Source organism: Ctenopharyngodon idella, chromosome 21 (assembly GCF_019924925.1).
Source record: "Ctenopharyngodon idella isolate HZGC_01 chromosome 21, HZGC01, whole genome shotgun sequence".
In the NCBI taxonomy this organism is placed as follows: Eukaryota; Metazoa; Chordata; class Actinopteri; order Cypriniformes; family Xenocyprididae; genus Ctenopharyngodon; species Ctenopharyngodon idella.
In genome coordinates, this window is record NC_067240.1 from 15,151,535 (window position 1) to 15,167,106 (window position 15,572).

The window sequence follows — 15,572 nt, forward strand, 5'->3', positions numbered from 1 at the left end:
TGATATAATCTAGCAGCTACATCATCACAAATCACCTTTCAGGTCATTCATTGCAGATGTTTGATTATGAAGTGCTTCTTTTTGATTATATTTGGATTACTAGCAAAAATGTGAGTCTTTAATTATGCCGTTGATGACACGGTTCAGTATGATAGTTTTAGAGAAAGGTTGAAATCATGCTAAGACTTAGATCATTGAAATGGCTCTGTGCGGAGCTGTATAATTAGAGCCTAATCATGTGATCATCACAGGGCTCTTTAAAAATTAATTATGAATTCTCTTATGCTTACCAAAGACTGTGTTTAGTTGATCTAAAATACAGTAAAAGCAACAATATTGTGAAATATTACATCTTAAAATAACTGTTTTATATTTTAATATTTTTAAAAATGTAATTTATTCCTGTGATGGCAAAGCTCCTTTGTCACATAATCCTTCAGAAATATGTGTGTGTATGTAAATGTGTGTGTATATATATATATATATAACAAAATGGACAAATCTGAAAAAAGAATGAAGAAAACGAAAGAAAACCAAATGAGGAAAAGTTTAAATAAATAAACGTTGACGTATGTGGATAACCAGTGAGCCACAGCAAAGTTCATTTCAAATCTCCACTGGAGCACAGTATCTGTTGCTGCTTGGGCTTCTTTTGAGAAAGTTATTAGAAATGGGCAATGACCGCCTGAGTCCAGGACGATAAAACAACAGAAGCTTTTTCCTGAGGAAGTGAGGTAATTGACTATGAGTGCAAGATCAAGTGTAGCCACCGGCTCAACTCATGAAGAAAACTGCAGCATATCTCCTCCTCACACCTGTGCTAAGAACAGTGAGGCGTAAACCGACAGCGTTCAGCGTTCTCCAGCTGCCTTTGAACATTCTGAATACGAGCTGTACACTTCTAACCTTTTGTCATGGCCAACAGGATCGAAACCCCAGTTCCACTGTCTTTTCTTGTCAATGATTGTTGTTATTCCTGTCTTCTCTCAGAAGATGCACTTGTACTGGTTTGAAAAGGAAGATATGATAAAACGATAGCGTGTAGACACAAAAGAGGCTTATTTCAGTCATTCTTTGAAAAGTCTTCCACTCTTGAAAATGTCAACACTGATGGAGACAAAAGGAGTGGAATCAATAACTGCTGGTGCAGTATCTGGGTGTCCACACAAGAGATGACGTTATTTGTGCCCTAGTGGCCACAGACTCCTCCGTACCATTGTTTTTTGACTGAGAAACTGAGACGTTCTTCCACAGTGGTGTTGATGGGATGGATGACCCTCTGAAGTCAATCCAGCTATCACACTTTATTGTCTTGGGAGATTTCTTCAAACCAGTAAGCATGACTTCTGGAGGAGGAAGAGATGTGTTGCGGCGCTTCGGCCCTTAGGGTCCTCACCTCAAACCCCTCAGAGACACATCCTGTCCTCCTTCAGTCCAGATTGCTTTTGCAGTGGTATTTCACTCATAACTTAAGGTCCTGGCATCATGCAGAGCTCTATTTGCACTCATTCGCTTTCCTCCACCTTTTGTCTTCATTTAGACTTTGAACACCAGAATTAAATGTCAGCTTTGGCTTTTGGTTCTGCTGTGTGAAATAAGGCCTGAGCAGTGATGGAAGGATGTTAGGCATGCCTGTTACATCAGTATTCTTTGATTTGTGTTTTCTGCCCAGTGGCTTAACTTTGAAACTCTGCAACTAAAGCAATCCCACAATTGTGATTTTTAAATTATTTGAGGATGAATTCGAGGATGTAGAATAAACTATAATAATGCTGCTCTTTTAAAAATGAAGCAACCATTTAAGCAACAACAAGTAGCTAACTGCAGATATTTAAGGTGGGCAACATATTTTTACATATTATAAATATATATTTATAATTAACTTTTTATTTATATTATATAATTATTTATAAATAACTTAATTATATTAGCAAGAAGCTAACTGTATTGAAGGTATTTAAAGGATTAGTTCAATTTAAAATGAAAATTACCTCAAGATTTACTCACCCTCAAGCCATCCTAGGTGTATATGACTTTCTTCTTTCTGATGAACACAATTGGAGTTATATTAATAAATATCCTGACGCATCCAAGCTTTATAATGGCAGTGAACGGGACCAACGAGCATGAAGCTCAAGAAAGTGCATCCATCTATTATAAACGTAATCCGCACAGCTTCGGGGGGTTAATAAAGGCCTTTTGAAGCGAAGCGATGCATTTGTGTAAGAAAAATATCCATATTTCACAAGTTATAAAGTAAAATATCTAGCTTCTGCCAGTCCGCCTTATATATTCAATTTACGAAGAAAGTGTAACGCCTCTCGCAGTTCAAAACCGCTTACACTACGTACTACGCCTTCCGTGTTCAACTTACAGAAGGCGGTCTGGCGGAAGCTAGATATTTTACTCTATAACTTGTTAAATAATTAACCCTTTGATGCATACGATCACACCGGTGTGATCAGTCTTTGCTGGTCCCTGGAGCATTCGATCACACCGGTGTGATTAGAATGTTCAGCGCATCACGTGATCAACTGCCAAATTCAAATGTGCGCGCGCTTTGGCTGGCGCTAACCAAAGACGGACGTGCTCGGCGCTTTTCATATCACAAATATGCAGTGTTTTCAACCAAATAATGTTTATTTTAGGTTTCAGACATTTAAATACAGATGAGTACTAGAAAAACAATACATTTAGAGTTTGTAAAATACACACTGATGTCTATAAAAGCGGCAATAACATTCATTTCCATTATAATTAGACGACACGTTTTATTCATATCAGATACACATTGTGAAAGTAACTTTAAAGTTTACTCTATTCTTCCCCAGTTCATTGGCTCACTTGCTTTTATGTATTTCGGGAGAAGTGGATGAATTCACGTGTTGTAAATCCAACAGATCCGATTCTCTGTGCGGTGCAAACTAACATGGCGGCGCCCATCACGCATGTATCTCAACTAACGCGATTGTTATAAAAGTGTTTAAACAGCAAAACACATCCACTTTAACATATTTGACAATCGAAATATCAGATGTTTCATGCTATAGTTAACAAATTTGTGAATATTTTGAATAAAAATGGAAAAATGAAATAAAAGCAGATCATGAGTCATACAGCGCTGCAGTGTGATATGTGACAAGCAATGACGTGTCACCATGGAAACAAAGTGAAAAACTCAAGCTTGAAAAACTCACGCTGGGGGCTCAGCCAGAATATTTTAAACTTATGTGCAAAAGGGTTAAATAAGGATATTTTTCTTACACAAATACATCATTTCGCTTCAGAAGGCCTTTATTAACCCCCCGGAGCCGTGTGGAGTATGTTTATGATGGATGGATGCACTTTCTTGAGCTTCATACTCGTTGGTCCCTTTCACTGCCATTATAAAGCTTGGATGTGTCAGGATATTTATTAATATAACTCCAATTGTGTTCATCAGAGAGAAGAAAGTCATATACACATAGGATGGCTTGAGGGTGGGTAAAGCCTGGGGCAATTTTTATTTTAAAGTGAACTAATCCTTTATGGTATGCAACATTTTTTGCATGTAATTATGATTATATATTTATACATTATTTTTATTTACGCTATATAATTTCATTTATAAATATTTTCATATAATAAATATCATATTAACAAGTAGCTAACTCCATTGAAGCCAATTAAAGTGGAGAAAATATTTTTAAATATATAATTATAAATAAATATTTATAAGTACTTTTAAAAAAAAAAAATATTCATATGATTATTTATGAAAAAAAATTAGTAGTAACTAACTGCATTGAAGTGTATTTTTAAATAGAAGAGGGCACAATATACTGTGTTAATATGGAGAGATTTTCCGTATTGTTTTCAACAGGTGCTTTACCATAACATTTTTTAATAATATAATCATATAAGGACGTTTTAGTTATATAATGATGTATATGAGAGTGTTTTATTTTTTTTTCAACTTATTGCAGAAGTGGCATGTTAAAGAGCAACAGTTTGTTTTAAGCAGCTCAGCTAGTAGTGTCACTACTTTTAGTTAGTTGCTCCCCAACCATGGAGGCTGAGGCGGTAGATTAGATATTCTTTTCAATTTGTAACCCAAAGCTGTAAACTACATTGAGGCAAGAAACAGGGAATCTAATGAAAAGTTACATAATGGTCTGCGTGTTTGAGTGTGATAACTTCATTTTAACGTAACTGGATTAGAGTGCACTCATGCAAAATGAGAGAATATTCAGGTTTTCTGTATATCAGGTGCAGAAGAATTACTGCATCATTTCTGCTGGAGAAACTGTTCAGCGGAACAGCAAAACTGATAGGATCTTTCATCATGTCTTCTCACTGTGGTTCAGCAGGCGTCCACTCCAGCCAGGTGATTTCCAGGTGAAAAAAAAACATGCTTAGTGCATCGTCTTGAGACTGATGAAGCTCTTTCCCTTTCTCTCTCTCCTATCTCATATTCCTCAACACCACCTCCAGCAGCCTGAGGTGTGAACCCTGAGAGCTCACAGCAATCCTCCTTCACCACAGGAGAGATATTTTAGAAACTGGAGACTGTGGACTCTTGGATGAGTGTCAGACCCGACTAGCGATTCATTGTAGCTGGAGGTGCAGTACGATGCAACGGCACACTCCAAATTGAAGTTATCCTTTAGTGCTGACCTTGGATGAGCTTCCCACAAATGCCAATGCACAAAAATTGGACCCCATCTCAGACTTAGTTCATTTGGATCAGATCAAAGTCGGCTTTTATCAGTGCCCGATGGCGCTCGCTTTTGCCACTTTCTGGAGAATGTTCATATGCTTTCCATCTAGCTTCAGTTAATCATTCCTTCACTCACTCCCTCACTGCCTTCACTTATCTGACTGGGTAATTGGGTATTCCAGTCTCTTATTCTGCAGTCATAAACGTTAAACAGGAATACTGTTTATGGTAATGATTCTTCCATAAGCACCACGCAATACGTGTAATTATATGACTCTGTCTAGTCAAATTGAGATGAGAGCAAATTTCTAGGGTTTCATTAAGATGGCAATTTCTTGGAATTACTGAATATTCCGGAGGCAAAATGGCTGCTGAGATTAGAGGAGGTTGCTTGAGAATTACTCATTTCTAAACCATCTGCTTCTCAAATTACACATTAGCCAAACTGTTGGTTCACAGTGGACTCTTATTGAATTACGGTTCAGTCATTGTGTTAAGGGCGGCCCGACACACCAGCGCACCTCTGAACGTGGCGTGATCGCGAGCCTCAATCTACTTTCTCATCGCTGTGGCTGAGCTCTGCACACCCCTTCATTTATCTTCAGGCTGTAGAGGGTGGAAAGGAGAAAGAGGACATTAAAATCACTTGAAGCTGGATGGGAACAGACAGTCCTGTCCCTGTCCTCACTCCATTTGTTGAGTTATGTTAATTCCTATCAAATCCATTCAGTGAGAGAATGACCCAAGCAGGCACCAAGCCCATCTGTGTTTGTGGACAAACTAGCAATGGTATCTTGCAGCAAAGTGGACTGGGAAAGAGGTTTAAGAGAAAGAGCAATCTCTGCCATTCCTGGTCTGTTTATCCCTCCGTCCAGTACACATTAACATCTTAATAGGAATGTGTGTTAAAGCACGTCTTTAGACCCCTCCCTTCCTTTTGACAAGCGTGAATTAGGTGTCAAGCAGATTCCCTCTGGCTTTAATTGAATCTGCCTTCCCTCCGAAAAAATAAAAAAAAGGAAATCTGAAGTCAAACTAGCCTATTAGGTTTATCAAGTCATGTTTTGTTGGGTTTGGCAGCATCAACCCTACATCCCACCTCCACCCTTCTCACACAGGAGTTGTTTATGAGGTGAGATTGGGTGGGATGTTGTACAAGCACACCGCTCTGTGCTTTCTCGCTTTTCGTTATCCTCTAATAAGTTGTGGCCTGCCGTTTTTGTTTTTTGAACTCCCCCAGGAAATCCCCTCGGCTCTCGGGCTCAGGCCACAGATGAGAGCGGGAGATTGCCGTGGGTAAACACGGGAAGGCTGATCAACTCCTCGTGACTGGATTACCAAGCATCGGATTGCTCAGTCGAGACATCCTTCCCCTCGCTTCCTTTCCCTTCTCATTGCGTTTTTTATCGAGTGAGATGTTTGGAGTGGGGATGAGCCTGCGGACTGATAAAACAGAACATGGACAGGGAGATGTAGCAGAGAGTTCAAATGTTCTCCTCCCTGTTGGGTTTTCCCAAAGCTTGATTCTTTTAAAAAAAAGAGATTTCACGTTTTTCTGTTATGTTATGTTTTCTGTTATGTTAAGTTTGCATTAAAACCGTCTTGGAAACACTTTATCATTCCTGCATTATTTATGTTTGCTGTAACGACTAAGACAAATCAGACACAATTATTTGTTATAGTTAACCAATAATGGTTTAAAGCTCACTCTGGGGTCTGTCCCCCATCCCCCGAGAAGTTCTCAGTTACAAGTTTTATTGCGCTAAAGAATGTTGGTCGCCACATGGAAGAGCAGAGATGAGCAGAGACAAAGAGACACACAGAAAACCTGCATCTTTCCTGCATCTTTACCACAGAAAACAGACTTTCCTGCATTAATTTATAGACAGACTGTTCTATAAATTAACATGCATATCCCCAGGAAATGGTATCCATTATTACTGTTTGTTGTACTGTACTCAGTATTGTATTCACATGTTTTATGATACATTTAGGGTAACCTCAATTATGCCATGTTTAGTGTCTATGGGTTCGTATCGAGAAGATTTAAATGCTTGTGTATGCGATATGTCGATACCTCATGCAACACATCAGTATGTTAGTTTAGTTATGTGTTTGTGAGATAGTTAATAAAGATTGTACACAATACAGGTTTGGTTCTGACTCCGTCTGCTAATAAATTGCCTCTTAAATGATTTAGATCTTGACTACATGCTCTGAGTAGTACTGTACAATAAGAATGTTGTTTTTTCCATAACCTGGAAATGAATATTTCTTAAAATTAATAAACAATTAACACTGAGTGTTCACTGGACGAACAGGTTAATTGATTGTAATATTAATTTTAATGTAGCTACATCAAGTTAATCTGATTAACTGATTCGCATATTCATAATTAATTATAATTAATAATCATAATGAGTTATAAATAATTATTAATATTTTCCCTTTGAGTTAATTTGCTATATTTCTACTTTTTTAGATTCCTTTTATGTATAGATTTTATTGTTTTACTCTCTTTCCAGACCCATTAAAATATCAATTATTTAATATTTAAAAATTATAAATATGTTATTAAAACTATAATAATCTAAACAAAGAGTGACATAAACCATTTCAATATTTATTGTGTGAAAATGATTTGTCAGTTTTTCAAAAAAAAAAAAAAAAGATTGCTAAATCGCTAAATCATTTTCACACAAAAAGATTTTTCATAAAAGTTATTTCCACCTCGCACGACAGTGATATGAGACTTGTGATGTGTGGAAAACAGGTAAATATAAGTTGTGAACAAAATATTTTTGTCATTTCCAGTCAAGCTGTGATTGTCAAATTATGCAAATTATAAGTGTAAAAATATGTAATTGTATGTATTTAGGATACATAAAATGCTAACTATGAAATTAACATTTGATGTTAAAAATGTCACTTCTACAACAGAATGCTATTAAAGTTTAAGTGTGGCGGATATGTTTAATATTATCAGGAAAAAAGACAAAAATGATCATTTCTAAAAGTCTACAAGGCCAAATGATCCAATAGTTAAAGGAACACCCCTTGATCTAAACAGATGTGGCGCAAATAATTAACAGTTTTAGTGACATGGAGATCTTTCATGTCTTTCGCTGGCCGGCTCTAGAGCGATGTCTCCTGTCTATTTTCTCTCAGTACTTCTCTTCAAACTCTTTAATTTCCGTGCCGAGTGTGAGATATTGATGAAAAATTTTGCTCCTCCTTTGCTCTGTGAAGAACCAATCAAGTCCACAAACCAGCATTAACATTGGGTTGTCATGGATCCCTACACTTGATCAATAAACTTCACATATCATTACGCGCACAGCCTCAGAGGCCTGCCTTGTTCTCTGGGTGGAATGGAATAAATCTTTGTTAAAAATTGCTTGTGATTCACACTTTTAGTCTAGAGGGCAAAGTATATTTCTTTAGCTCTGGCTTCAGTTCACAGTTTGTGCCAGATTCGTTTGAGTTATAGTCAGGACTGTAGTTGACAGAAGAATATAAACAAGGCCCGTGTCTTCAGAGCTCCTCTGTCAGACTCGTAAATGTTTAAACTATTTTCACTCTCACGCTATCTGTTTGCATCAGTTCTGCTTGTTTGGTGCTTGTCTATAGTTTGGAGGTCTTATTCCAGAGAGGTGGATTTCAGAGATACGGTACTGTGCAAAAGTCTTAGGCCACCACCATCTTTGTTGTTTTAGCAAAGTTTTAATGACCATCCATATTTATTTATTGGTCTTTATTACGATACAAACAGAAAATACAGGAAATATGTGCCAAAAAAAAAAAAAAAAAAATCAGAAAAAAATGACTTCTTTAAGCAAAAATCAGTATTTAGTGTGACCTCCTGGACTTCTTCCAGTTTGTCAAAGAAGAAACTCTGAGAAACTTCTCATCAGATTTTGAAAGTTTTCTTGACCTTCCAGTCCCTTTCTGTTCCATTTAGGTTTAAGAGAGCCAGTTCCTGCTATTGCTCAAGTGTAAGGGGAGGTCACTAAATACTTGCCACTTTAGCCTATAGAAGTCATTTCTTTCTGATTTTTCTGTTTTTTAATACTGCATACACATTTCCTGTATTTTCTGGTTATATTCGGTTACACTTTATTTTACAGTGCCGTAGTTACATTGTAATAAGTACTGAGTACTATTAATTAACTACATGTACTTACTATAGAGTTACAGTTAGGGTTAGGGTTTGGTTTAGGGTTAGTTACTTGTAATTATGCATAATTTACTGTTATTACTATAGTAAGTACAAGTAGTAACGTGTAACCATTGCTAAAACAACATCTAATGGTGGCCTAAGACTTTTGCACAGTACTGTACTTGTATTCCTATCGCAGACTATATTTAAAAAGTCTTACACACCTCACTTCACTATATGATTAAATGTTCCTAACTAAATGTTTTTATTTTTACTTAATTCTGTTTTTTCTCTTCCCATGATTTACTTCTTTCCAGTAATATACTTATTTCTGAGTAACATTAATACTAATGTCTGTCCATTATGGAGTCTCAAAATGAATATACGTGGTGTATCTTGTCTAAAAATGCCATTTGGTTGCACTAGAGCCTATTCATACAAATAATGCATTAAAATCTGTTCATGATACCTTTACCTTATAAGTCACATCATAATCATCTGTATGTTATTTAACATTTGTTTGGCTCTCCCCATCAAATGAATAAATCTGGTACTTTAACCTTAAACGTGGAAGGCTCTGCTCTAGAGTTTTAAACAAAATAAAAAAATTTGGGGGTGATATTTGACACAAACTTAACATTTGACTCTCACATCCAGAACACAGTTAAAAATTCATATTTTCACCTAAGAAATATTGCAAGACTGCGCCCTTTGTTATCCTTTTCTGTTGCTGAAAAACTGATCAACACTAGTTTTTTCACGCTTGCTGGGGGTCTCGAAATCTACCTTAAATAAATTGCAATCTGTTCAGATCTGTTCGGCTGCTAGGATCCTGACAAGGACCAGGACTAGTTTATAGTCACTACACTGGCTCCCTGTCAGGTTCCGGATTGATTTTAAAATTCTTATGCTGACCTACAAGGCCTTACATGGTATGGCTCCGCATTACTTGTCACAACTTTTAACTATCTACACTCCGAGACGTGATCTCCGTTCCTCCGATTCTGGTCTTTTAGTTGTTCCTCCTACCTGTTTACGCTCTATGGGTGACTGGGCTTTTTCTGTTTGTGCACCTAAACTTTGGAATTCTCTTCCCATTGAGATTAGACAGGTCAAATCTTTGTGTTTTTAAGTCTGTTCTTAAAACCCACTTTTTTAGGATAGCATTTATGTGATTTAATTGTTTTAGGTGTGTGTACGTATGTATGTATGTATGTATGTATGTGTATATGTATATAATATATATATATGTACAGATATGTATATGCTCTTTATTTCATTTTTTATTTCTATGCTTGTAAAGCGCTTTGAGATGTTACCTTTAAAGGCGCTATATAAAATAAAGTTTATTATTATTATTAACCACAGTTATAATGCAAATTATTAATATGATGCACTACTGTTCATAAGCTTTTTATGAGATGTATTCAAATGACCAAAAGTGACAGTAAAGACATTTATAATGTTACAACATATTTCTATTTTTAAAAAATGCTGTTCTTTTGAACTTTCTCTTCACCCAAGAATCGTGAAAAAATGTATCAAGGTTTTAACAAAAACATTGAGCAGCAAAACGGTTTTCAGCATTGATAATAATATTTCTTAAGCAGCAAATCAGCATATTAGAATGATTTCTGAAGGATCATGTGACACTGCAGACTGGAGTGATGATGCTGAAAATTCAGCTTTTCCATCACAGGAATACATTTTATAATAAATAAAATGATTTCATACATATTACTGTTTTTACTGCATTTTTAATAAAATAAATACAGCCTCGGCAAACACAAGAGACTTCTTTCAAAAAGCTTCATAGGCTTCATATGCACTTTCAGTTTTCTGTTTATTGAAACTGTTGCAAGTAACACATCATCTCTTGGCTCTTTCTCTCAGATTCACAAGCAGGAACAGAAGCACAGAGATCGTTGGACCATGCGGTTATTGGAGGCGTAGTTGCCGTCGTGGTCTTCGCCATGTTGTGTCTTCTCATCGTTTTGGGACGATACTTTGCAAGACACAAAGGTAATTCAGCCCCCAGACTGTCTTTCGGCACATTTCCAAGGTCAATAGACTTTCTAATTATTTTGGATAAGATTCTGGATAGGCAAAGAAGTCATTCTGCTGTGAAAGCTCTGCAGGTGCTTTGAATTGGCCCGTGGCTACAACCACATTAAGGCCACTATCCCTCTGAGTGCACCGCACTGTTGTGTTCTGTAATATAAAGTGGGCGCAGCATCTCCGCTTTTCATCAGGGCTACTGCCTTCATTATCACGCCACAGACTGAGAGGATGGGAATAATCCCACTCGGAAATGAAGTTTGAAGTGGATCGCTTATTCCCACCACCTTGTAACACTTTCCAAGGTTAATTCTAAAGCGCAAAGTCAAACCGAACCCAAACCTGGAGAGGGTGTTATGGAAATTTCCTGAATTATTAGCCACAAATAACAGCTTTATTCTTCTGAGTACGTGTCAGACTCAGTTTTCGTCTCTTTCTTGTTTGTTTTATCTAATAGCGCTCGATCTAGAGAGTCAGGTTTCATTTGGTGTGCTGTAATCAAAGTGTCTCCATCATGGGGTATTCGTTTGGGAACGTGTTACCTGTTGTTCTCACACATGAAAGACAGTATAATGCAACTAAGTGCAGCGTGGTGAAATGAATGCCTTATTTATGGGCAGGTAAAGTCCCTTGAATCGACCCTCACTCTAAATTAGAGAAGCTGCTCCAGATGGTCTTTAATCTCTTTTAAAACCCCACAATTGCATCAATCAGAGGCCCTGAGGTGCTGGAGATATTGCTTTTATCAACACGCTTTTCTTTGAAACCCACACAGGCACCTACTTCACACACGAAGCCAAGGGGGCAGACGACGCGGCGGACGCCGACACAGCCATCATCAACGCCGAAGGGGGCCACAACAACTCGGACGAGAAGAAGGAATACTATATCTGAGTCCCGAGGCCTCTGTTGTTCTTAATATTTTCTTTTGTTTTGTTTTTTGGCGGGAGGGGGTGGGGCATGGGGGAACTGAGATTTCAGAGTTTTTGTTGATTTGTCCGTTTGTTTGATTTTCTTTCCTGGGGATTGAATGACGTAGAATGCTACACGGGCAGCTGAGAAGATGTAGGTATTTGTGTTATACAGCGGGATCGGGGTCAGGGGTGGGGTTTAGGGGTGGGCGGGATACCAGACGTTGCCAGAAATGAGTGTAGAAAGCGGCACCACACAGCACCTCCCCAACTGCTGGTATTTTTCGTTCATTTCTCGACCATTTGCAGAGAATTCTGTGCCTTGTTCTGAATTTCTTTTCTTAGTCATGCTTTAAACGCCATTGATCATGTCACACCTCTAAAGCCCCCCTCCCGAAACACACACACACACACACACACACACCATCGTCATCTTCGATTATCAACATGCTGTCGGCTTTCCTATGAAGGTACATGAGTGCACACCTCAAAACATTCCCCTACACTGTGGGCATCTCCTTCAATACACCATATCCTCTGTACTAAGAGCAGGCCTAGTCACATGACAACATTTTGATTTACTCAATCCCAGGTCATCAGCATCATGAAGGGAAGTACAAGCAGCTTCCATCCTTCCTGTCCCCCAACAATTTGATGAGACCGGTGAAGAAGTGATTCTGGAAGTTGCACCTGTTTTCATTTTGACAGGATTGCGGCAGTCTGCTTTTATTTTCTGTTTACTTCATTTACTTGTTTTTTTTTTCGTTTTTCAATTATACTATATGTGCCAGTACATTTGAAGTTCGAAATGGGCAGAGGTGCAGACGAACGGTTCCTGCTACTCTGCACCTACGGAGGCTTATCGTCTCATTCTGCCTAGACAGACACAGCCGAAAGCCCTTGCAGTTATTTATTGTTTCGATATAATGATGTCTTAGGTTTTGTCTGCATTTTCATCCAGAAACGCACATGCCATAATGACGAAAGAGTCGCTGTCACTGAAAAAGGTCTAAATGCTGTGGCTTACGTTTTGTTTTCTTGCTTATGCTGTAATTTTCCACGCAGGGCTGCTGAAGGTGAGCCTCTAGCACACGTAAATAACTACCTAAAATTGTGTCAAAGCGAGACGTTTTCTGGTTTTCGAGTCTGTTTAGCCAGACTCAAGGGAGGAAGCGCCACAACCATCATGTTTGTAGATGTACAGAGAGGGAAGATTTGGAAATGATTTGATTACTATAACTTTACTACCTTAAAATGCATTTTAACAGCCAAAAAAAACACAAAAAAACATCTGCATTTGTATATCTCGTTTGTAGGTGAGTCAGTGAGGATGTGACATTGATGTTAAGCAGTCCAACAAGTGTGTAATGGTATATGATTGCCTGTCAAGTTAATTGCCTGTTTGTTCTTCCTCAGAGGAAACTGTGGCAATTGCAGCTAGCTTATCCTAGTGATATTAGTACATGAATATAAAACTGCCCAAATATCCTAGACTCCATGGTGCGAAAAAGCACCACAGCAAAATAATTTCCACTTGAAGTGTAAACAATGTGTGTTTTATTGTTTATAATTGCTGTGAGTTGCTCCTCCGGGTTTCCTGCTTATACATAATAGTCCTGGGCTTAAAATGAGGTTAGTTTGAATGGAGAGTGAAACAAACAGTCTTTATTACCGATACTGTTAAGAAAAAAAATTGAAAAAGCTTTTAATAACATTCCAAATATTTTAAGAAAACAGTCTGATGTAATTAGCCGCATATGTGGATTTTCCCCTATATTTACAGTCGTTGTCAACACATGACGCTAACCAAAAAGCTCTGCCGACACGCTCAAGTATCATGCTCTCTTCGCTCCTGTGAACACATTAGACATTTCACTGAAGCCTAGCTACAAACGTAGCACCCGTTAAGGGTACATAATGTAAGGTGGTTAAGTACTTTTCCTAAAGAGAAGCATTTCTTCACATTTCCTCATGACTCTCGCTGTAGTGTAAGTGAATTTAGACGCCATAGTTTAGACCCTGCTGAAACCAACCTCAGTGTGTAAATAAAACGGCGAGGTTGAGGGGGAAAACACACTCTTGTTTGCTTTATTTTCTTATTCAAAAAAAAAAAAAAAAGAAAGAAACACAAGCATCTTTTGAGACGTTTTAGAGTATGTTCATTAACCATGAGAAACACTTTGGATGCGTTTGTTTTTACGTAGAATACAAATCAGAGGGAATGTCTTGCAGCTTGATGGTTACCGTCGCAGTTGAGATATACAGTTGTGTGGCTTGTGCTTAACTAGTGAGCATCATTTAGCTTTGGTCTGGCAGCTTCTGAACAGGATTTCAGACATCCCTTCTCCTCTTTTGCATATGTGAGAGACATGACATCAGTATACTAATTTGTGGTATTTAGACTGGGCCGATGTACATTTTGTTCAACTTGTTATGTTAGACCTGTTTTAAATGTGATTAATGTGGTTTAATCCACTCTACTAGGCGTTTGAGGACTTCAGATAGACGTCGATGGGAAGACACGGATAGTCATCTGTTTCTTGTACAGCAAGTCGAAAAAGGTTTATTGAAAGTGTCCAAATATAACAACTTGTTTTGCGATGTGAATTGGGTTTGGTTTCAATTTTGTCATTTCTGTTGTTGTGTTTGTTGTTTTCATTGATTTGATAGTGCAACAGTGTTAATGATGGAACTTGATTTCTTTCATTTGAACTTGACAGTTTTATTTAAGCCCTGTCTCAGGTTCACGTACAATAAACAGCATGTTTGCATCTCAGGTAGAATGCAAAGTTACGGCCCCCGATTAAGAAAGTGGAAATATAAATCTAGCTGGATTTCAAATCAAATAGAGAATTTTACATTTGAACTACATGTTTTTTTAGTTTTGTTGTCGTTTATTTTGTGCACTGTAAAACGTGTACGTAATGTACATGGTATGTTGAGTATTATATTTCTTTAGACCTACTTTCACACAGAGAGGACAGTAAAGGACCAACCCGATCTCATGAGAAAACGTAATTATTTTACAAGTTTTTTGAAAAAGAAACAAAAACTAAGCATGATAGTTTAAAACTCTCCTTCAGTGGGGCGTAAGCAGATCATATGAAAACGTACGAAGTGAGGTTATACGAAATCACCCCCAATTAACCAAAACATAAAATAGTTACGAATTGCCATGAGAGTGCGTTGGGGAAAACAGGTACTAATTGGAATTCAAAGTTGACATGTTTCTCGCTGTGGTTCCAGATAGGTTGGAAAGTTTTGAACGTTTATCATTCATTGTTTTTAGGTTGGTTATTTTTTGTCTTTCTGCTGTACTTGGGCAATGTTACTGTGTATTAATGAAGAAAAATGATATCCACATTCCCATACACATTTTGTATTTGTTCATATTAGACATTTTTACAAAAAAAAAAAAAAATGGAGAGTTCTTGTCTTAATAAAAAAGAAAAGATATTAATGTTCAAAGTAATGTTGGTTTTGGTGGTGTTATTTTTTTCTGTTACATTACATGAAGATCTTTTCAAGATAAAGTCAAACTTCTAAAAGCATGACTGAAAAGACATCTATTTTGCTGTCGTCAGTGATCTACACAGCACCGGGAACTGAATCCATTTGAAAACTGACAGAATCTCATCTGGAAAATGTGGTATGTGTATCTTACAAGATGCTTGTGACATTAATATTTGAGATTCAACATCTTCCATCTTTTTTTTCCACACAAAAAAGTTACATCAAATATTCC

At 37.4% G+C, this 15,572-nt stretch overlaps 1 protein-coding gene across 5 annotated transcripts in view; it reads left to right on the forward strand.

Annotated features, from left to right (window-relative positions):
* The window catches only part of cadm1a (cell adhesion molecule 1a), a 288,912-nt gene extending 273,613 nt beyond the window's left edge, over window positions 1-15,299 (forward strand). For all 5 annotated transcript variants that reach the window (XM_051877613.1, XM_051877615.1, XM_051877616.1 and 2 more), the window contains 2 exons: window positions 10,752-10,880; window positions 11,692-15,299. In XM_051877613.1, the coding sequence (XP_051733573.1) occupies window positions 10,752-10,880; window positions 11,692-11,810 (248 nt within the window). In that variant the 3' untranslated portion in view covers window positions 11,811-15,299. The remainder of the gene's footprint in view (window positions 1-10,751; window positions 10,881-11,691) is intronic.
* The last annotated feature ends 273 nt before the right edge of the window (window positions 15,300-15,572 follow it).